The following is a 22,828-nucleotide window of genomic DNA, read 5'->3' as shown; positions in this document are numbered from 1 at the left end:
AGAAATGTTGAATTCCATCTCACGCTGTGCAAGTTAATCGTCTGAGGTGAAGCCAAAGCTCACGATTTACGTGCTCACGCTGTACGTTGTGATCGTGTGACACGACCCGAGTGCTCCAGTGGAAGAAAAGAGGTCAGAGGACATTTTGGTTTTGGCTTAGAAACAAAAATGTTAACACATTAATTGTCAGTAAGTGACTAGTTTAATAATAATAATAATAATAAAAAAGATTACTGACCTGACAGGAGCAGAATCAGATTTCACCCGGGGCCATCGCCCCCCTGGTTCCCACCCCTGCCCCTGCCCCTGGAACACCATGACCCTTATTCACACCAAAGCAAAGAGCAGAGATTTGAAACCTTCTTGTGTGAATCTCATTAGTTTGTTCCTCTTCCTGTCACATTTTTGACGAAGCAGCTGCTCAACAAGTGTTTGCCGTCGTTTTTAAAACCACTCTTGCTGTTGCCCCGGTAACCAGCCTCGCTGCCAAATCACAGATTACATCTTAAACTTTCTGTCGATCGACTTAATCTCTGAATCGACTTATTGTTTTCAAGATGAATCAGTGTCACTCAGCTTTCTTTGGCTCGAAGCTCATTAAAATGAATCCGTGCCGACTTTAGATGTTACATCACAGGTTCAATGGTCTGTATCATTTTAGATTTGACGGAAATCTAAAGAGACGATCAAATCTTGTGGTAAAATTTATCAAATGTTTTGCACTGGTGCTGATAAGTTTTCTTATTAGTTTGCTCAAGTGAAAAACTATAAAACTCAGTGGCCTCTGTCTTTTCAGATTTGTCCTGCGACCTTTCCTGGGCCCCTGATGCTGGTGTTGGAAACCCCACGCTCCAGTTAAACGTGCGTGTGTGTGGCCTCTGTACCATGAGCGTGATTCAGTGCCGTCCGTGTCATACGGGGACACATTTGATCGCGCTTCTCTTTTGACCCACTTTACCCCTCGACAACTGTTGCGTGACTTCAGCCGCGGTCCCCTTTGGATCCGACCTTGCTTGTGATGCACTTACACACTCACTGGCCGAGCATGCTGGGATGCGCGCTGGTGTCCCGTTTTATGATTGGGTCACAGCTCTGATCTCATGTTTAGAGATTGGATCAGTGTAGATATCCCACATGCCGGCTGAAAACTCTCTCTAAGCCCTCGCCTCGTGTGAAGCTTCCCTCTGTAGCTGCAGCTTTTTCCCTGTGTCACAGTGAGAACACCTTCCTGTAGCATCGCTTTATTTATATTGGAGGGAAGCTTAGTCCCAGTTTGTGCCTCTAGAGTTTGTCTGGTATTCTTCTAAATGTGGTAATACAACTGTAACTCTGCTTGTTCCCAAATATGTTGCAGGGATTTTCTCAAATAACCCTTTCGACCAAGCCAGTACCCCTTAAAAAGCAGGAATACTAGTGAAATGCTGCACATGCACGTGTTTTGAACAGTTCCTGGAAAGGAGAACTGTGACTTTTTCAGAGTGTGACTTGCAAAGATGGACATTTTGAGTTGATATCCCATATTTTGGTTAAAAACTCTCTTTACGCCCTCTCCTTGTGTGAAGCCTCACTCTGTAATTGCAGTTTTTTTCCTTGTGTCACAGTGGGAACACCATCATTTTGTGTATATTGGGGGGGGTGGTTGGCCCCAGTGGGTGCCATCTAGTGTTTGTTAGTGCACCAGGAAGAATCCAGCTCTGCAGCTCTGTCTCCAGAGTGGTGGTGGCTGAAATATGAAATATGCAACAAAAAAAAAAAGAGGAAAAAAATGAAGTAATGTCCTCTTCACCGTAAATCCCCATGTGTTTTGTGTTTTTCCACTCCTGTCTTTTTTCACATCAGTCACTCAGTTCACAGAAGCATCAGATGTCATTTGCAGACAAACCTGCTTGTTATTGACTGGAAATCAGCGAGAGGAGAGGAGAAGAGAAAAGCAGTGACAGATTTATAACAACAAATTACACAGACAATGTGCAGAGACTCGCTGGTTATCTCTGGCTCATATTTTCTGTTTTATATTTAAGAAGAAGAAAAAAAAAAAGAAACTTTCCATATTCACTCCAGTGCACGTGTAGGGTTCTTTAATAACCTTTTCATTCATGTTGACTTAGTGGAAAAGTGTTTCTAATGATTTAGTTTACCCTTGATCACATCAGACGTTGGAGAGTGTGGCTGCTGAATTACGCAGTGCCAAATTAAGCGCAGGAACAGTCACATCACAAACCTGCAGTTCTTCCTTTTAACTGAACATTCTGCACGAAATGAAATAGTGTGTTGTATATATGAGCATGAGCTGCTGCTGGTGCTGCTGCTGCTGCTGCTGCTGCTGGTAGGACGGTTGCGTTTTTTTTCTATCTTGATCTGAACTACTAACCAAGTCTTAGAGAGAGATCAAAATTCAATCCCGTTCTGAGAAAAAAAAAAGGAGAGAAATGACGTTATTTGAATATGTGCCCAAAATCCTTAATGAATAACTTAGGACGAGTAGGAGGCAAATGCTGCCCCAGCTGTTTCCTGTTGAAAATGTCTGTGTAATGTAGATAAATGTGAGGGATTTTCTCTCTAAATCCGTCTCCTGTTCGCTAAATCTCACTTCTCCAAAACGAGCCTGCGCAATGGAACAAAGTCGGAATATTGAGATGTGACATTGCCCGCATCTCATCCTCTTTCTCCCCGTTTTTTAATGACTTCAAACAAGTTCCTTTTCGCCGGGCTTTGACTTGCCGAGACCCGTGGGGATGTCTAGCGCTCTTTCCTTTCAGTGGCATTTATGTGATGTCTTCAAGGTAACTTACCTGATTTCCTTTGACACTATACATTGTCACCTTGCTTCTCGCTTACTATTTGCACACAGCATCCTCGCATAGTGTAAACTGCAGCAATAAAAGGGGAATATTTAATTGCTTATTTATATTTTACAGCTTTTACGTGCACGATAAATGTTGGATTTGTGCAGATTTTGACGCGTTTTTCTGCAGTTACTGTGCATGTGCATGTTTTTGGTGATATTAACAGATCGCCCCCCTTTTTTGATTGAATTGACTTTTTCTTTTTGGAAACCCTGGCATGCATTGTGCACGAGTTCCAGCGCTCGGGGGATGGATGGGTTTTTCATCCTCCGTGCGCCCTGCATGCGCTCTTTTTTCACCAGAAAGCTCTAATGCAGGCAGCTCTGCAACTTTCAAAGTAATTACTGCTGAGTCTGCGTTATTATTATTAAGTGCTAAATGTTTAACCTGATGCTGCGGGGTGAGGAGAGAGAGGGGAGCTTAACATGAAATACTTACGGGCACTTGGAGTCGTGATGTAGATGGATAATGTCCTGTGTTTATTCTTTTTATTATGTATATTTGGCTCACTCCGCTTCCTCCGCTGGGTTTGGCGGGAGAGCCGTTTTCCATCTCACACTTTGGATCGGAAAGATCCCTGGCGCTTTTCTTTTTTGCGTCTTTTACTCTGCTTTTTCAATTTTGAAGCTGTTGAGTCCTGTGCGTAACAATGCGCAGAGGTTTGCGCCTTGGCACAGGTGAAACGCCGAATCCAGAATACAAACGAGTCATTATTGATAGATTTGTAAATGTCAGTGATCAGAATGGAGTGTTGCTAAATTATCAGGTCATATACGTGGGGGGGCTGAGCAGACAGATGATAAGCAGAGAAGTGTGATTTCCAATTTTTACGCGCTCGGAGCGGTTGCGCACAGGCGCTCCGGAGCATCAGAGCTGGTCAGCCTCCTGTTTGGCTCCTTAACGGTGGCATGTAGTGAAAGTTTGCATTTAATACACCTTCCTCCAGAACCTTTTATTCCTTCTAACAGAGGGAAATGTGCTGGATGATACAGAAACAGCCTTGAGCCCCTCGGTTTCAACCTTGGCTGGTACTTCGGTGCCATTACGCATGGCACAGAGCCCACAACTGTCACAGCACAATGGCTCAACGTCCAGCACAGACTTTAAAAGTGACTTTCTTTGATTGACTGTGTGATTTGATGATGCTCTGCCTTTCAGCAGGGGGAATGTTAAAGCTCTCCCTCTCTCTCTCTCTCTCCCCTGTGCGCAGAGTGCGATGTGCTGTATCTCCTGTAGCCACACCCTCTCACTACTGCTGTGTGTCCTCACCCTGACTCCGACGGCAACAGGGGCGGGACCGGAGACCCTGTGCGGGGCGGAGCTGGTCGACACGCTGCAGTTTGTGTGTGGAGAGAGAGGCTTTTATTTCAGTAAGTGCACCTTTTTATTTATTCATAAAGGTTGGCTGTATCCGTCCCAGAGCTCTCCACCTCCAGCGAGCTCATAAATAAAAGAGCAGCCAGTTTGACATCTCGCCTTGACTTTCCCTGCATCAATGTTCTCTTTCTCTCCTCCATTCATTCCTCCCTTCCCTCTCACATCTTCTCTGTACATTCACTCATTTGTGTCAGTGCTCAAAACTCATTTATGCACCGAAGCCCGAGGAACACAAATGAAACACAGAATATTGATAAGTACGCGGTGGCAAATCCCTGTTTTGTCAGTGGGCTTCAAGTGGAATTTGGCTGACTTTATCTCTCAGAAAAAAGGAGGAGGTATTGCTGTGAAGTTTTTCTTTTTTTTCCACCAGAGAAGGGAAAGCTACCCAAAGAAAACCCTCCACCATGAATCCAGGATTTAAATCTCAATTTTTTTTCCATTAAGGGTACAACCCAGCCCAGAGCAGCACAGGATATATGGAGCTACCGAGTTTAGGTGCAATGTTCCACCGGCAGCCAGAGTTTCCTGGGACATGTTTCCTGATCTTTCCATCAGAGATGAGCAGCGTGACTGGACATCAGCAGAATATCTGGCCCAAACACTACAAAGCTGAAGTTTACAACCTCATTATTCCCATTTCCTCTGCTGACATTAATCAGTTAAGCCAATTTGCAAATGTCCTGACAACCCTCCACCAAAAGTCCTTTGTTTTAACTTTTCTGAGAATTGATCATCCTTTCGAACCCCGTACGGTTTTTCATAACAATCCGTTATTAATGGTTTGGTTCGGTCCCAGAGTTGTGAAAGATTTTCCACATGTGGCTGAGTTTGTCAGCTGCCAGTTTGAAACAGATATAAGATTTCTGTGGGAGCTCAGCAGCATCTATAGTGCTTTCAGTTTTTCTCTTAATCGATTGCCGTGACCTTAACCTGAAACTGAAATGGTTTGTAGATACACGCTCTAAAGAACTTGCTGATTGATGGAAGATTAGGAGGCAGGAGAAGTGCAGTCTTTGAATCAAAGGTTCAGTCTTTAGCATTTTAGTGCTAACACTTGCTACTCAGCACTGAACAGGACACGGTACAGCTGAGGCTGATGGGAATTTGATTATAAACCTGGACATACAAGTGTTGAAATAAACGCTGCATACAATCACAGTTTAACATGAGGGTGACGAATTTCATGGAATCTGGACTAAAGGGTGATATCAGAGGTGATAAGATTCATCCTCTGGGGAACATGAGTGCATGAACCAAATCTCACGGCACCCAAACAGATGTTGAGATATTTCAGTCTGAAGCAAAGCGGTGGATCAACCAACCAACTGTGGCATCTCTGGAGCATCTCTGCTCGAGTCTGCATCTGTTTGACGTCTCAGACCATGAACCACCTGTTTACTCCATCAGGACCGACTGTCACGTTGTCGTGCAACAACAAACTGCTCCTGCGAAGGTTTCTCAAAGTTTTCTGTATGTGAGCATTTCACAAACCATTTCTACAAGAGCCCAACTGGCTGTTGTTGCATGGACTGAAAACTCTGTGTGTTTAAGTAAAATCAAAGAGCTTTCCTGCTCTGATTTTATTTTTGCTGGATAAGAACGCTGATGTTGAGGCATCTCTCGTCACAGTGTCTCAATACCTGTGCATTGTTGTATTTGTGGTGCAGAATTGTCTAACATGGATTTAATTCTGCATGTTTGCATCTTGTTCTTGCACAGCTCATTGTCAGAACTATAGTTGTGGATGATCGTGCAGCTCACAATTCATGTCAGCTGTTAATAGAAATGAAGAAAGAGCCTTTAGCGTATGTATCTGCACACTTCTATTCACTCTGACCCCTGGTGTTGTAGTTGCATAACGTTGAGTATAGAATTCTAGAGGCTGGTAAAAAGGTCTTTGAGTGTAATAGGATTTTTTGCCGAATCATCCAATATCAGCGTTGTGTCTGGCAGTAGGGTAACCATGCACCTTGCTGCTGCACCCTACTGTCCCTCTGCCAAATTCCTCCACCCCTGCATGCAGCTTTTCCAGGACCAGTCAACATCATTCTCTGCATCGGGCCCTTTGTGCAGCATTTGCCAGAGAGCTGTTGGAGATTCACCAAGCTGCTGCAAAGCTGCGAGTCTTGTTCGTCCAGATGCTGCTGGCAGCGCCACATGCTGTGAAGTGGTCATGACAGCCTGCTCAATTGCCAGTTTTCTGCCAGTTAAGACTTTTTTTGGTCTTTGGAGTCTTTTGCTGCAGCACTTCTCGTGTACAAATGGCCATGTTCTCTTCATTTAGGCTGAGTGTGGAAGATTATGGGTCTACATGATCAAGTATTACGTTTTAGTGAATGCGGGCCCTGATTTTTTTTCTTGGAAACTCAGTTTGTTCAGCCATTATTTTGCTTCTGGGTAGCTTCAGTGAGCAATAGAAGTTTATATTTTATTTATTTATAATTTAACAGTCAAATCTTTAAGACTTGGATTTGAAAAAAATGGTGATATTAACACATTTTGATCCAAGTAGAGCCGTTGGAAATGTTTTGTATCTCGGTTTGAAGGTTTGTGAGTTGGTCCAGGGAAGTGTCTGCATGTTGTGGATGAAAGGTTTAAGGCTTTGACAACGTATGAGGCTGTCCAGAGGCTGAATGATGCGAGAACATGAACTAGTGCTGGCTACTGATGGACTTTTACTCCAGCTCTATAAATGCTTCTCCCAGGCTACAGAAGAGCAGCACTGCTGTCCATAATCATCTGGTGAGAAAGTGTTGAGTTGTAACTCACAGGTCCTGATGCAAGATACACTTCTTAAACAGAAACAGACCCTTTTGTGGTAGGGGGAATGTATTTGTCTTTCCTGCATCACCCTACACTGAGCAGCCACTGAACTGCACAGCGTCCATGTATCAATGCCACATTTTCCCTGTGTTGAAAAAGAGGTGTATTTTACGAGCACTCCATCCTCTTTCTGAAACGACGATGAGGTTCGAGCAGCAGGGTGCTGTACCTTGGAAAATATCCTGTTCCCCGTCTTCCCTCAGTTCCTCTAGCTCGCTCATATTTTCACTGTCATTCCTTTTTTATTTCTCTCCTCTGCGTCGCTCGCCACATGTACCAGTGGCTGTTTGCATAAAAATATCTGGAGACTCCATTTGGGTTGTGTCGTCTGTAGGACACAGGAGTGTAACAGCTTGGCCAAAGGAGGCGTGCTCCTCTCCCTGAACTCTTCCCCTCCAGCCTGGTCATGTTGAACTTGGCAACCCTCTAATTGATAATGTGTCCAGAGACGGTGTTGCAATGACATTGGCTTTTCTGTGTAGACTGCTTTTGCCAATCCACCTCACGCGTGCCACCAGCAAAGTAGCACACATGCACCAGAAGGCTGCAGATTTCCTACCCTGACAGAAATGCTAAATACCAGTTGGTGGAAATTCTTTTTTTTTAGGTAATGAAACAAACTGCGGTCTCAGAAACAGAAAAAAAAAATCCACAACCCAAGTCAGTTTTTCCAATTATTAGCCTGACCTAGAAATCCTCAGTTGTCTTTGTAATGCTGTAGCAGGCAGCCCCGTGATTTCTGTGGGATGTTCATTCCATGAATCAGATCTGTTATGGGAGTTTTTTTGGCTAAAGCGTAAGTGCTAAGTAGCTCCATGTCCTAAGTCACTTTTAGTTCATGGTGAAATGTTCTCACTTCTTCTAGAGTGAGCATGAAATATAGAATCTAACTGTTGATTTCAGCAAAATGAATGATGTCCAACGCTGTCGTGAATCACGACGAGGTGGAACAATCCATTAGTTTGGACCGAAAGTAAATGCTGGTACATGAAGTTCTCATAAAGTGCAAAAAGAGGCCAAATATGCGACATGGATACTCGATTTTTAGGTGTTTTGGCTTTTACCTGTTTAAGGTGGAAACGACAGGGGAGGAAAATATCGTTTGGCTTCCACCGATGAGACCTGATCTTCAATGTTCGTCCCTGTCGATTTTATTCTAGAGCTGGGGAGAGAGAGAGAGAGGTAGAATGTGTAAACAGCATGTCACATGCATGCACGCACACATGCACACGCTCAAACAGACACATAGCTCGGCCTTGTCCCTCAGCAGCAGGGGATTATGTGGATTACAGGATGATCAGGACACCCTCCCGCCCTGTCTCCCTCCCTAGCTGTACACTGGACCTGAGCACACAGCGGAAGGCACTGAGATCTGAAGAAAGACCTCCTGTGTCTTCCCCATCTCTGCAAAAAAAAAAAAAAAAGGTGTCGTTTTCCCATTAAGACCTGAACTAAAAATCTCCGACCCTCCTGTGACTCGTTGCTCGGTGGAACAAAGAGGGCGTCTCATGAAAAGGACAGACAGGCATCCTCCAGATTTGGATCTGGACATTTTGGTGAAGTTGAGACTTGAGGGACTTGAGGACACTCTGGTACCAAACACTACTTCACCTTTCAAACTCCTCATCAGTTTCATCCAATTACATAATGTCGGGCGTATAGAGATCATCAAGATTTCTAATTGATATCCTGGAACTTTTTGGGGACTTTTTTTTCTCTCGTCATCTTAGGTTGCCTCTTAAATTGTCTTGAATTCCAGCTGTAACAACCCCACGCTGTCGATCACCTGTTCACACTATAACCCCGTCTCAGCCCCAATTACATACCTGAAATACACTTAAATTCTAGCTTTTCTTTCCAACATAAACACATGTGGTACGTATGGTAACAGGGAACAACTCTCCCTTACCCCCTTGACAATATGATATACTGTGAATACAAGCAATCCTGCATCCTGTTATTTATCAATCTGCAGGTTCTTCATAAAATGATGAAGATGACGATGAGTTGAAAACATAAATTTAAATTTAAAAGCATAAATTAACCTTGTCCAACACCGTTTTATTTTACCCATTATTTACAATCTTACTTGAGGAATTTATTACAAGTAACTTTCACCCAATTCTTTGACACGATCTGAACACGAGCCATAGATTTATAAACACTTCAAAAACCAGCCTAAAATTAGCCCTGGGATTTTATTTTCATATAATGCAGTAATTCTGAAAAAAAAATGTTCTGCCAACGAAAACCTTCCCTCAATAAATACACTTTGATTTATATTGATAATGTTGTGAACAACACTTTGGATTCTAGGTGGAATACATTTGGATCAGATTTTAGTGTCACAGCGCAGTAATGTGAGGAACACTTCACTCATGCCATAAACTCTTTGTGGTACCAGTGATAAAGAGGTAGTTTCCAGTGCTTTAGCAGTTCTTGTGGTCCCTGCCCGGCTGTAAACTGCCTGACACTTTGCAGGAAGAGCGATGCATCGGCTCCAAGAATCCACTGGTTTTTATTGACCATGACCAGGCTGTAAAACTCAGATGCTTTCTATACCACTCTGGAATGGGGGAATCCAGCCATCTCTCTCCAGTGCCGTTCCTTAGAGGTGTCATGGTTCTCAGAAAATGGACCCAAGAGCACAACTCAGGAGGCAAATGTAAAAGTAAAGCGCCTGTACTTAAAAAAAAAAACAAAGGTATGAAATTCCATGCAGGCAAACAAAGTACAAAAGGTCTGGCCGAGGCAAACTAAAAAAAAAAAAAAACCTCAAGCAAAGTCCAAAACATGATCAACATCAAAAAAGGCAGGCAAAGAACAAAGCTTTGGAAAACTTTAAGGCACATGGCACAAAGACAGTCTGGCAACTAACAGGTGGAAATGGACCAATATTTACACTAGGGAGCTAAAGAGGGAATGTGGAGCAGGTGAGGAGGAGGAGGAGGAGGAGGAGGAGGAGGAGCAGGTAATTCTACATGTATGAACGAGTATGTTTAAACAACTACATTGAATGAATGATAGGATGAAACCTGAGAAGATGGTAGAACCACCTCCCCTCCATTGATACCTCCTGAGGTCTCAGGAGACTGGTGGGGATGAGCCCCAGACATGACCTCTGGGTCCAGGATGAAGCACGGGGAGCGGGGAGGCAGGGGTTAGTTAACGGAATTAGTTAAAGACCTCCTTTAATTTAATTTCTGCAGCAAATGTCTTGAATTTAATGGTGCTGTCATCCACCTGTCATTCTCTCTGTTGCAGGTTGAGCTGTGTACTTGACCTGGAGTTCTTAGGCAAATGATCAGTGAATAAAAAAATTCCAGTAGCCGCCAGACTCACCGGAGTCGAGTTCTGGGGAAGATATTTGAGTCTCAGAGGGCGACATGCTCTCAGGGATGAAGAACGCCTGAGCCAGCATCTCCGTACTCTGTGAGAACAAGTGGACTGGGTTCACGGTGGCCTGATTATATTGTCATCAGGCAGATTTAAAATGGACGAGTCTTCGAAAAAAAAAAAATCTAAGCAGGCAAGTGCAAAGGTTCGAGCTGAGGCAAGATCCAGAAAAAGAAACACAGGCAAGGTCCAAAACACGATCGAAAGAGGCAGGCAAAGAACGGAGCGCTGGAAAGGTAAGGCATTTGGAACAAATGGCCGAGAGTGAGTGGAAATGGACCAATGTACTTGGAGGCTAATGAGGTGGGTGGAAATAGGTGAGCAGGTGAGTGAGAGGAAGAGCAGGTCAGAGGATTCTTCGGTCCGGAAAGGCAGGACAGTGACAGGGGCAGCATCTGAGATGACCGTGCAGAACACAACTCAACCGAATGAATGATCAGACTGAAAGTCAAAACCATGAGAAGAGGAATGGGCACTATAAATGTGTTCTGAACGTGCCAAATACTTTTTATAGTATCAAACACTTTGTTCTGATCAGTTTGCAGCCTGCTCACTCACGGAGGACATCAGCTGGATTCACAGCAGACACAATTTATTTCAAAGGCGAGCGAGAGTTACGGAAAAAAGAGAATACGCCAGAACATATCAAAATGTCCACAAAAACCAAAACCACTTCTGCAGCATCGGGGTTTGTGTTCAGGCCGACAGCAGCACGATGTGAAAAACGCAGCCCCGTTTGGAACCGTTTCCCGGGTCCCTTAAAACACTAAGCTACTCGTTAATGGAGATGGGGCGGTTAACCAGACGAACCTGAGTCCTTATCCTTTAAGTAACTGTTTGAAAACATTAACGGAGAAATAGAAATCTCACCCTCGTGTCACTCAAAGTGAGCCTGCAAAACCACAATGGACTCATTACTGCCCCTTGAGGCCAGCGGGTGGAAAACACAGACTCGCTGGTGATTAATTGATTCATGATATTTGTAATTTTTCCAGTGAAATACCAAAATATGGTTCTTTGTCACATATTTTACCGAATGCTAAAGAGTTTCTACAGGTTTTGGTTGTTGGATTGGATCGATTGTTCGAAGACTTTATGAATTCAATTTAAGACCAATGTCATGTGCGACAGAATGTGAAGGAATATCAGTGAATCAATTCCACTCTGGTCTCGTTTGTAGATTTATTACAGTGTGTTGATATATGTATCATTGGAAAAGAACTACAACACATGGAGACAAAGGGGAAAGATGCGTTAAATTAACATTACCATCATTAAGAACTACCAAAGGATATTTAAGCCCAACCCTGATCTTACAATAGACACTACGAGAGGGCTTCTGGGAATAATAAGTGTTTGATGGTTATTACATGGCATCTTATTCCATACGGCTGTAATTGTGCATAAATTGTATATTCCTGCACATTTCCCAGCCTGTAATACACGATTGGTATGAGAATGATAAGCCCCAGCTGCACTCTGCCACGTAACGATGGCTGAAATGCTGACACACACTTTCTAATCCGATCCGAAACCCTGCGTCATCGTCACCGTGCTCGATCCCTGCAGCGTCCATCTCAAACAGCAGAAGGCCATGAGGCGGAGAGCACTGGCAGGAAATGTTGTTTACCCTTATTTGTTTAACGACAGTCGGAGCAAACAACTCTTTGTTTATGAGGGATTACAGCAGTCGTTCATGCAACTGAAGCATTTAAAACCTCGCAAAGCTTTCAGGCCTGATTATTATATGCATGTTTTTCTCCAACCTGCCCGAGCTGATTATCCTACATTTTACAACCGGTGCCAGCTGATTTTTCCTCTTCCTTCCAGCTGTTTGTGCAGCGGGGTTGCAGGCTATTTTCAGAAGAATAGCGGACGTTAATTTGTGAGGCTTTATTGGGAGGGATTGGAGAACAGGGCCAGGCAATGAGGCACGGCCCCTCTTTTGGCTTTCAGCATCCATTATATAATCTCCAGCCAGGGCTTACTGTCATATTTCTCAAAATGTCTTGACATCAGGTGTTAATACAACTGCCAAGGCTGGTTATACTGATACACACCACAGGGGAGAAATAGCAGGTTGTGTTTTTTCAGATGCCTGAAAGCACAGAAACGAACTACAATGGAAAACACAGTGGAATACCTGACCATATAAGGTGTGCCTGTCAGTCATTTGAATTAAATAAAAATAATGATGTCAAAAGCTATATTAAGGTTTAGATCTATCTTTCAACACGTCTATTTTAGGAGTCCGACATCTGGGTGAATCCAGTTTCTCTGTTCCCTAAATAATGCAGGTGCGCGGCGTATTTTTAGCCTCATCCTACCTGATGTGCATAATGAAAGCGTCTCTATTGTCTCCCCCTCATTCACACCTGCCTCAGCCTCACCTCTGTTTTCCGTCAGGGGGTCCGGGGGAGAAGGATGCTTCTATTTCTGAATGAAAGCTGCTGCTCTGTCCAAAACAACATTGTCAGGACAAGGCAGACAGAGAGCAGAAGTTAATGCACTTTGTCAGCACTGGCAGGCTTCTGAGCCAAGAGCTATTAACTCTGAGAGGGAAAGGCATTTCCTCCTTGTAAATGCCATATTAAATTATTATTATTTCATTTGGTAACAGGGAAAAGCCCATCAGGGCTATAACGCTCAAGGTGAGCTTTTCTAAAGGCCACCAAAAGAGCCTGAGTTTTGAGGGGGGTCAGGGAGTTGAAAGAGGAAGCCAGTCTTGTCGTTATGGTAACTTGATGCGACCATTGAGGTGCAATGACACCTTTAAAAAGTCTTTTTGAATTATGCTACAACAAGAAGATTTCCGATGCATCCCTGCATGCCACGACTTCCTCTTCCTTCTTTGGCATAAAAGGTCCATCTCCATCCTCAGTGTTTTCTGAGTGAGCCCTCAGGGTGCTCGGGCTTCTGCCAAATGAAAATGTGAATGAACAGTGGGGCACAGCCAGCAGGGGTGTGGCCTCAGGACCTGCCTAAGTGCTTTTGCAGGTTAATTGGGCCCAGTGGGTTTTCGGTTTGGCGTCACCGGACGAGCCGTGCGTGTGTTCTCAACTTTTGGGAGACTGTGACCACCTTTTATTTTTTTACAGGGGAAGCAGCTGCTAGAGTGGGTCCATAGTGTGAAATGTGATACTATTTTACATGGAAGAAATCAATGTTGTTAAGGCTGGTTATATCATGGGAATCAGACCCATGTCCTGGTCATTATCTCTGCCTTACAACAAGTATATTCAAGCTTTCCATTCTTGCACAGTTCAAATGCAGTTTGCAGTGTTGTGGGCAGATGTACAACTCGAAATTCTGGTGGTCGTGATTGTCAGCTACCATTAGCAACCAATAAACAATGATATCCTTAAGCCAACAATAGAGCTAAGCAGATAAATATGCAGTTAATCCGTTCCAAACACTTTTCCTCTGGTCATTTTTAGTTTTGAAGTTGTTGTCAACGTCTCCTCTATTTTCTCCCTCCTCTTTTTGTCCCTCTCAGGTAAACCAACAGGTTATGGCCCCAATGCACGGCGGTCACGCGGCATTGTGGACGAGTGCTGCTTCCAAAGCTGTGAGCTGCGGCGCCTGGAGATGTACTGTGCACCTGCCAAGACTAGCAAGGCAGCTCGCTCTGTGCGTGCACAACGCCACACAGACATGCCGAGAGCACCTAAGGTTAGTACCGCAGGGCACAAAGTGGACAAGGGCACAGAGCGTAGGACAGCACAGCAGCCAGACAAGACAAAAAACAAGAAGGTGAGCACAACACCGAACAGATACACTCTTTAAAAAAGAGGGGGGGAAATAGAGAATAGGATTTGTTTTAGTTCTGTCAAAGTATGCACACATGATGTTAACCTGTTCAGAGGATTGATACCACTCACATATCTGTTCATTTAGTTTAAAACTACAACCAGCAAAACAATTTATGTTAGCATTCACTCGGACTGATGCACATGTTACTACAATTTCATTTTATTTCATTTATCTGGATTGTATTTGTTTAGTATGGATAAAGCAGATAAAATACAGTATGTTGTATACTGAGCTTCAACATATTATATATTTAATCAAACAAAACCCAAAATGAGGAACCTGTTTCAGAGGTTGTTGAGACTATTTCCTGTCTGGGAACATTCTGACAGAGCCAGACGAGCCCGTTTCCACTGATCCAGCTGATGGCTGCATTAAATATTCAGTGTACAGACATGAGAATGGTATCAAACCTCTCCTATCATTTTACAGCACTTTTCAAATGGTCAAACTGTTATTGTAAAGGTTCAGAGGGTTCAAGTTTACTCACAGTTTAGTGCAGAGCAAGAGAAATGAATCCATCCAACTTAAGTGGCTTCGTTTTCCTCCCACAGAGACCTTTACCGGGACATAGTCACTCATCCTTTAAGGTATGCTTTCAAAGGGATACTTTTCATCTCATGATTATTGCTATGACTTTATTATTATATAATTTAGACCACACAATCTCCACTTTGACATTCTTAAGCAGAACAAGCTTTATTTTGAAATGAGAGACGTTCGTTCAAACAATCTTAGCTTTGAAATCTTAATCCCTTGGACAAATAAAGAAGCCGTGATCTCTACAGGCAGAGTCTGTTTCATCCTGGAGTTGCCAACCTGCGAGAGTGTGATCCTTTTAAGATTTGACCGTGTGCTTTTTCCCCCCTTCTCTCAAAAAAGAAAACCATTAGCAGGAGAAGGAACTAAGTGGTTTTTGTGGTAGACCCCGTGGCACTGCAGCTCCCCAGGCAGTACTGTACATTATGTGCTGAAATTCTGGCGTCTCACCATAACACACTGACGCATGCAAGGTCTGGAGATGAAGCGTGCATATCATGTTTGGTGTATCAACGTGTGCAGTGGCCTCCACATCATTCATCTGCTCATTGATTTGTGGGGTTGCGGTGCACTGTAAACCCTGGTGTTCCTGTACGGATCTTATTTTTCCTCTAAAGTCAAACTACAATGTGAATTCTCATCACGTTTCGTGTCAGGAAATATAAACTATAACGAAACTGTGGCTGATGTGCTTGTGTTTGTTGAATACATACTTTTGGCTTAGTAGCTATTTACTGCTGCTAACAGCTTACTGCATGGACGACATGACAGCCCCTCAAAAGAGAACCAAAAGTATTTTCATCGCCCCCTGGTGGCGAGTCCATAAATCCAACCTCCCCATGTTAGCAGATGGGACGAATTGAAACGTCAAATAGAAGATGGCTAATGTCATTCTAGGTAGAAGCAAAACTGTCACTGTCACAGTTGGTCGAGAGCGCGTATGGACGGGGCCATGACACCATAGCGCCACATCATGGTCACATCTGCGTATAGACTCCAGCTGCGAATTACGTCAAAATGGCAACGTGGAGCTGTGTCGTCAAACTTTAGTAACATTTTACTGATTGCGCTGAGTATTAGTCAGTGTTAGTTTTGTTCGTAACTCGTGCTTTTTGTGCAAATTTCAGACCCAAAGAAGTCACTGTGTGTTTTTGTGTTTGTTTGTTTGTTTCATTGCAGGAAGTCCATCAGAAAAACTCAAGTCGAGGCAACACGGGCGGCCGAAATTACAGAATGTAGGGACGGAGCGAATGGACACATGCCCAGTGACTTGGGGAGAGAGAAGGGAGTGGCCTTACCTGGTACCCCTGTGGAATGGTTCACTGTAAAACAAAACAAAGAGGATGCTAACGATGGTTCGAAAAGCTCTTCATAATGATTTAAACCTAAGAGAGCTGAGTGGGTGTTGAAGGGTTTGATGAGGGATCTTGTGATTATTTTATACACTGCACCATTCCATATCGGGAGGAATTCTTTGTTAATGCAATGTAACAGACTAGTTTAGCTGCTGAGACACGACCAAGAGCTTATTATACCTCCATGTGTGAGCTGCGCTGCCCCTGGCTCCAGGAAAGGTCCTGGGCGTTAGGCCGTGTTTGACAATAAGTGGTCAATCCTGTCGCTTGAACTTTGTGGAGGTAAATCCTATTACTCTGAGAGGTGATTCAATCACTCCTCTGATAAGACAGGATATTTTATCACCGATCATATTTAACAGTTACTTCCCCAAAATAGTATAAAAAATCTGATTATCTTATCTTCAGAGTTTGTTCCATGCACCATGCATTACCAAGGATTTTTCTAAAAGAGTTAAACAAGGTTTGTTTTAAGGACAAAGACCAGGTGGCTCATTATCAGACTTTAAATGTTGTTGTAGATATTTTACCTTGTGCCCAAGTTAAATCTCTTCTTCTCTGTGACTGAACGCAGGGTTCTCATATCTAAATGGATTCACTAGAAGGTTTGAATCCGATCCAAATCCTTCCTAAGCCTAAGGAAGTGTTGAAAATCTATCTTAACAAATCAAGCACTATAAGATTGGATTTTGAGGTGGGATGTTCTGTAGTTACTAGAAAAATAAGATCTTAAGAAAAACAAATGAACCACAAACAAAATTAATCAAATGTTGTTTTTTTTGGTCAGTCAGTACATGGTACTTGTTTGGTTGTCACAAATGGGTCATTCAGTGGATTCAAAGTGCATTTGGCATAAGTGAGTGGAATAAGTCAAATAGCAGCAAAGCAAAATGTTTGCCTGCTGCATCCTTTTCACGTCGCCACCCTGGTCAAATCAACGACAACGTCAACAATCCAGTTACACAATGATCAACATTTGAGTCTGAGGCCTGAGTTCAAGGTTAAGCACAAGTCATGAAGGTTTGGTCAACAAGCACTCTTATAAAACCTTTTAATTCTCATGAAGAACTAACACAATGTTCCCGAATCTGTCAATAACGAAGTTTAAAGCAAAAGACAGGGAGGCGGTAACATTAGTCAATTGAAACAGATGATTTTAACGATTGAACGATCTTGGCCTGTGATGTTTTGTTAGTTTTGGGAGGCTGTGAACCTCGCTGCTTCAATTGTCGCTTGGACTGCATTATCTGCCACGATGGGGAGAGTAAATAAAACTCTTCCATTGCAAAGTCCACCGGAAAAATCTGCAGATTAAACGGTTTGGTCAATATTATAAACCAAAACAGGTCCTCCTGGACATGTGAGATAGGCACACATACACAAATACATACAGCGCACCAAGTGTTAATGAGAGTTGTGTAACTGTGAGCAACGGTCAAGTACACACACACACACACACACACACACAGACACACACACACACACACACACAGACACACGCACACACACACATGAAAAGCCAGTTCTGAGAAGTCGTTGCAGCAGGACGGACAGTCATGGCTGTTTGTTCAAGCCTCCGATGCGAATCTTCAGTCATTTTATCGCACAAACCGCGCAAGACATCTCATCTCTGGCTCTGCCTCCTCTGCCTGTGTATAATCAAACAGTACTCCCATTTATGTTAACCTATGCATTGCTATCATTCATTGTACATGATGGTTTCATATAAAAAACTGTATTAAGAATCCTATCCACTGTATAATGGTGCTATTTTGTAGTTTGTTAATGGCAAGAGATGGCTAAGACAGACAGATGGCAGGGCTTACATCGGAGGTCTTCCCTTTTGCACAGCCTTGTGGCCACCATTTTAATAGTGTTTTTGTTTGTAAGCTGTTTCAATAAGGTAGTAGTGTAAGCGAGTAAATGTATCTGTGTGAAATCTGTGAATGCATGGAGAATTAAAGATAAGAAAAATACCATGTTGTGGTCCCAAGAAGGCAAAATGCTATTTTTTCTACTGTTTTTAAATTATTTTCTCAACATAGATCCCTTATGCCAAATAACTTGACAAAAGTACTGTGAACTGTGATTCTTCCAATTGTATTGAGATTGTCAAAAGTCATGGTGTGCTTTTGTCTGAGATGTGTGTGCACATGCACCTCACTGGAATCCATTGTATTGACGATTAAAATCACTTAAAGCGAGACTACATAACTTTTGCTGGACAGCGGCCACTCTGGCCACAAGTGATAATTACAGGACAATCAATCACGCATTGGATTTTCCTCTGTTTCCCAAGACTGTCGTTACTCCGATGCCTTAAAGACGTCATCATGTTTATCACTAAAATGCTAAAATTTGGAGCAGGAGGCACACAAGTACTGAACAGCAAATGCAAAGGAATAGTTTGAAATTTTAAATTGCGTGTTTTCTTTTGATGAGGGCTCATTTATGCTGCCTTTACGTACGAGAAGAGACACATCTGTTTCTAACGATCCATCTGTCACTGCCCCTCCAATGCGTCTTTTACGTTGGCATGGTTGTTAAGAAACATATCCACTAGAGGGCAGCACAGAGTTGGGCCTGTTTCGGCCATATGCGTAAGCTTTGAAAAGACACGCATAAATATGGACGAAATGAACGCACAAACATAAGGCTCTTTCCACAACGTTAAGCATAAATTAGCCTTTAGACGAGAAGAAGGATACGACTATATACGAATATAAAATTGTTAATTGAGGAGTTTTAGAGTACCTGTCCATGTGTTCTTTAAAAAACTTTGGACAGACCAAGCTGTTTTCAGTCCTTATGCAAAGCTCAACTAAAAAGGGTGTAGCTTTATATTCAGCTTACAGATAAATTAGCACTATAGCTGCAGCTAAGTCTTCGAAAATAAAGGATATTTTTAAAGACAAAGCTAAAATTGGTAAAATAAGGTTCTAGCAATGAAACCCCAAAGTATTAAATTAAGCTAAGTTTTATTTTATTGCTCATAACTTTTCCTTTTTTTTGAATAATTGTGTTTCTTCTTTCAAAAGTTACTTAGTATCGCTTTAAGGGTAGTCCAGGACTGAAATTCATTTTGTCCAAAACATTTGTTAGCAGCTCTCCGAATCGAAACTTATTTTAAAAGTATGTTTTTATCTGCAATGATAAAGTTTTTAAAATGGAGATTTTGCGCTTTGGTGTCTAAGGAAACTCTCGGACTCGGTTGACCTGGCGACTGAAATGAAAAAGACGCAGGTTGGAAGACATCACTGTTCCTCTTAGATCTTTAGATATACAGTACAAACCAAAGACTTTTTGATGGAAAATGAACTTCACTCAGCATTATTAAGTCATGAACTAAACCTACGACTAGATCATTAAATAGCAATTATTGCCATCCCTGTCTGAACTGCACTGCAGCTACAACACACCCTTCACACACTGTCTCTGGTACCTGAAATACAGCTCATGTAATAGATAGTAAAAATGAGCCTGTCACATGGTGTGTCTGGAATTTTTGGAGCAGCGATGAAGAAAGCTACAGCAACCAACTCCGAAACCATCTATGAAATATTTCCGTTTGTCACTTGTGTGAACTAATCAACAAAGTCTAAAATGTGGGAGTGTGTGAGAAATACACATCTCTGTGGACGGAGGGGGGTTAAATAAGAAAAACGTAAATTCCTGAAGCTCACTGTCCAAGAAACTGTTTGATCACAGCGCTGTTATTCATGGTGCTTGATTGCCTTCTGTAGAAAAAAAATACTGACAAATTGTTCACCATTCCTGCTGAATAAACCACTTGTCAACATCACAGAAATGGCTGGAGGGTTTTTTTCATGCACAATGCATGTACACACATAAAACCTCTGGGGAAAACATCATCGTAGAAAGGCTTTACTCCCTGTATTACACTTATTACACTGGTAAACTATACGGCTCTTATGAGGAAGTCTGTGGATTCAGACACATAAACAGCAGATAATTACAAAGCAGAGGTTTCTCTCTCGTAAGCGTGTACAAATCTTTTAATGCATTTCGGCTATAGATGAAGCCGTTACTCAAGCTGAGGCTTTGTGCACCGTGCAGGATGAAATTGAGTGTGCTGGGTGTGCTGAATGACAAAGTAATACTTCCTAAGAGGTGGCGGGGTCTGCCAGAGCAAACAGAGCTGGGGCGTGGTGCTCCCCGAGGCCAGAGCTGCATGTTCAGCTCTTTGTAGGATGCTCGCAGTGACAGTGCCCAGCTCCCTCACTGTCAGCACTTCTTGAAACGAATGCACTGAATGTAGGACAACAATCAAACCTTGATAAATTGGCTCTCCGGGCCGGCGCTCGGCAGACGGCAGAGATCAAAATGCGGTGCAGCCCGGAGGTTGGCGAAGTCCAGGTCATCCCGTACATCCTGGATGTTATTTCATCCTTCTTGATGACTAATACAGAATCAATTATCTCACCCTAATGGTTCAATTGCAGGCAGCGAGCTTGCAAAAAATTAGGAGTTCAAATGATTCAGGGAGAAATTCTGTGAAGAGAGGCCTGGGTTGTGGCGGACAACCAAGCCATTACAAATAAGGCAATTATTGAAGTGAATACGGATGTAAACCATCGTCCAGGTTTAATTCTTATAAAATACAAACATCGGGATAGCTTAAAAATGTTTTGGATAACACGGTGACTCCAGAAGTGCAAATCAAAGCTGTTGGAATGACCTCAAGACCCAGGATGGTTCTGGAGAGAAGACAAACTTTTCCAATTGATCTGTGTGCGCTCGGGATCCAGTGCATCTAAGGACACAGATTTTGGTCTTAGCCCTGAAACTCAATCTCTCCACACTCTTCAACTCCTCATCTTAAGCACACAATTGTCTTTTGAATGACCTTGTGGTCTGTTTTACTACACTCACCAATTTTACTACTTATTCTACTGGTTATTTTACAGGAAAAGTGGTTGCAAGGCTTCATCAGTCTTCAACCATTCATTTTTTTCCAGCAGGACACACAGGATTTTGCTTTTGCTGGGTTTTAACTTTTGCACCACGATGTCGTCAATTTTCGCGCTTGTTGTGTCTAATTCCAAATATTGTCGGAGGTCCAACCTTGGATTGTGATGACTTGACCGGGACAAATTTACAAGGAGCCTTGTGTCACATTTTATCATCATCGTGAGCCAAGGCCAGATGTAAATGGAAATAGACACAAGAGTCTCAGCAAGTGCGCTCCGAGCCCCGTGCTTCAACGGGAAAATTAGCAGTTAGATCAAGGCATGTGTAAAAAAAAAAAAAAAAAAAAAGTGTTGAAGCCAATGGAGGAGATTCTCCCTCTTTCTCAATTTCAGTCGACAGTGGAAATTCACTGAGGCTTGATTATAGCAGGAGAGTGTTGGCTCAGCTGTGTGCTTTAAGAACCCATGATGTCAGAGCCTTATTTTCCTTGGAGAGACTCTCATCAGCTGCATTGTTCCAGGAAACCATGGTCTGTTCTCTGGGCAACAAAAAAATCCTGCCCAAAATGCCCCCCCCCCCCCCCCCCCCCCCCCCCCCCCTTCACCCGCATCTCTGCTGAATACAGCACGCCGGCCTCTGGCACAACTCAAGACGCACACATAGACATGAGGAATCGTACATGAAGCATCAGTGCAATGAACGTCCTTGCAATCAACGCTTCCCTCCGTGCTGTGTTTGTCTTTTCTTACTTTTCTTATTTTCTGTTGGAGGATGAGTGTTGGTGGTGAGAGTCAGCATGTTAATACAGGACGGGGAAATAATGTGCCCGCCCCAGAGGATTATAAAACAATGCTGCTACTGATGTCATAGGGCCCAGATTTATGAGGTCTCTTTACGCACAAAGCTGCAGGCGGTGTGATTGAAGTGCTGCACCGCCGACTGACAGGTGATGCAAGCAGCTGACAGGGCTGATGAGAAAACTACTCTGCAGCTTCCTCAAGTTCACAATGTAAACCATGCACGACCCAAATCAAACCTGGATGCAATTACAGCTGCTTACAAACAAGGCCGACTGTAAATCAGCGACAGCACAGTAGTTGAATAAACTTCACTGGCACCGGTTGAAGGTTTGACGAGCTGTGTTTTGGAAACACGAAGATTTACTAATGTTCATGGATACCCACCGGATCACATCTGGTCCTCATAAGATTATTTGACTCTTGGCTTTTGTCTTTTTTTTTTGTTTTTTTTTTTTGCTAATGTTCTTTGTTAGAGAATTATGGTAATGATTTCTTAGAAATTCAGACCAGGGAAAAATCACAGTTACCAGATAAAGACCTTCACCATTGCTCAGAGTTCATTGAATCTTCAGAGCTCTGACTGCCAAGGAAGCCGACAGAGCCCAGAAGCTTTGGATCAGCTGGACTTGCAGCAATTTGCAGTGCATCTCCTGTCAATATCAGTTCAAGAGCGTGGCCTATATCAGGAGGAATATGTGAGAGGAGGGAGGGGACACTATCAGTACGAGAGAAAGAGCGAGAAAGGTTACAACAACAGAGAACGAAGCTCACAAGTTCAGTTGTGCTTCTGCTGGAACGGCCGTGCCCCTGTGGACGAGTTCAGTCCTTCAGTAGAAATCCTCACCCTCCAACAATAATACTTACAAAATAAAGGCTGACTGCTCCAAGTAAAATCACTTCAGCTGAGTTCAATAGCTATTATTCATGTCCCACTTCTCCAACCCAT

General features: G+C 43.0%; 1 protein-coding gene across 3 annotated transcripts; it reads left to right on the top strand.

Moving 5' to 3' along the window:
- Nucleotides 1-2,279: 2,279 nt before the first annotated feature.
- On the top strand, nt 2,280-18,354 carry igf1 (insulin-like growth factor 1). 3 transcript variants are annotated; one of them, XM_069520028.1, is made up of 5 exons: nt 2,280-2,326; nt 4,057-4,216; nt 13,942-14,198; nt 14,810-14,845; nt 15,975-18,354. In XM_069520028.1, exons 2-5 carry the CDS (start codon nt 4,063-4,065, stop codon nt 16,032-16,034), a joined length of 507 nt encoding a protein of 168 aa, XP_069376129.1. In that variant the 5' UTR covers nt 2,280-2,326; nt 4,057-4,062; the 3' UTR covers nt 16,035-18,354. The 3 variants fall into 3 exon arrangements, with proteins under 3 accessions (XP_069376129.1, XP_069376130.1, XP_019960503.1); XM_069520029.1 differs by lacking the exon at nt 2,280-2,326 and adding an exon at nt 2,511-2,783 and having other exon boundaries at nt 13,942-14,117; XM_020104944.2 differs by lacking the exon at nt 2,280-2,326 and adding an exon at nt 2,511-2,783.
- The last annotated feature ends 4,474 nt before the right edge of the window (nt 18,355-22,828 follow it).

The sequence above is a fragment of the Paralichthys olivaceus genome, chromosome 23, assembly GCF_024713975.1.
Source record: "Paralichthys olivaceus isolate ysfri-2021 chromosome 23, ASM2471397v2, whole genome shotgun sequence".
Classification (NCBI taxonomy): Eukaryota; Metazoa; Chordata; class Actinopteri; order Pleuronectiformes; family Paralichthyidae; genus Paralichthys; species Paralichthys olivaceus.
The sequence above is the reverse complement of the archived record's forward strand: the minus strand, read 5'-3'. Positions and strand labels throughout refer to the sequence as shown.

Excerpts from the sequence above, each read along its gene's own strand:
- igf1 (XM_020104944.2), top strand. The coding sequence starts at position 2,736 with ATGTCTAGCGCTCTTTCCTTTCAGTGGCATTTATGTGATGTCTTCAAG. Across the intron at positions 2,784-4,056 it reads ATTTATGTGATGTCTTCAAG|AGTGCGATGTGCTGTATCTC; the intron begins GTAACTTACCTG and ends CCCTGTGCGCAG. Across the intron at positions 14,846-15,974 it reads ATAGTCACTCATCCTTTAAG|GAAGTCCATCAGAAAAACTC; the intron begins GTATGCTTTCAA and ends GTTTCATTGCAG.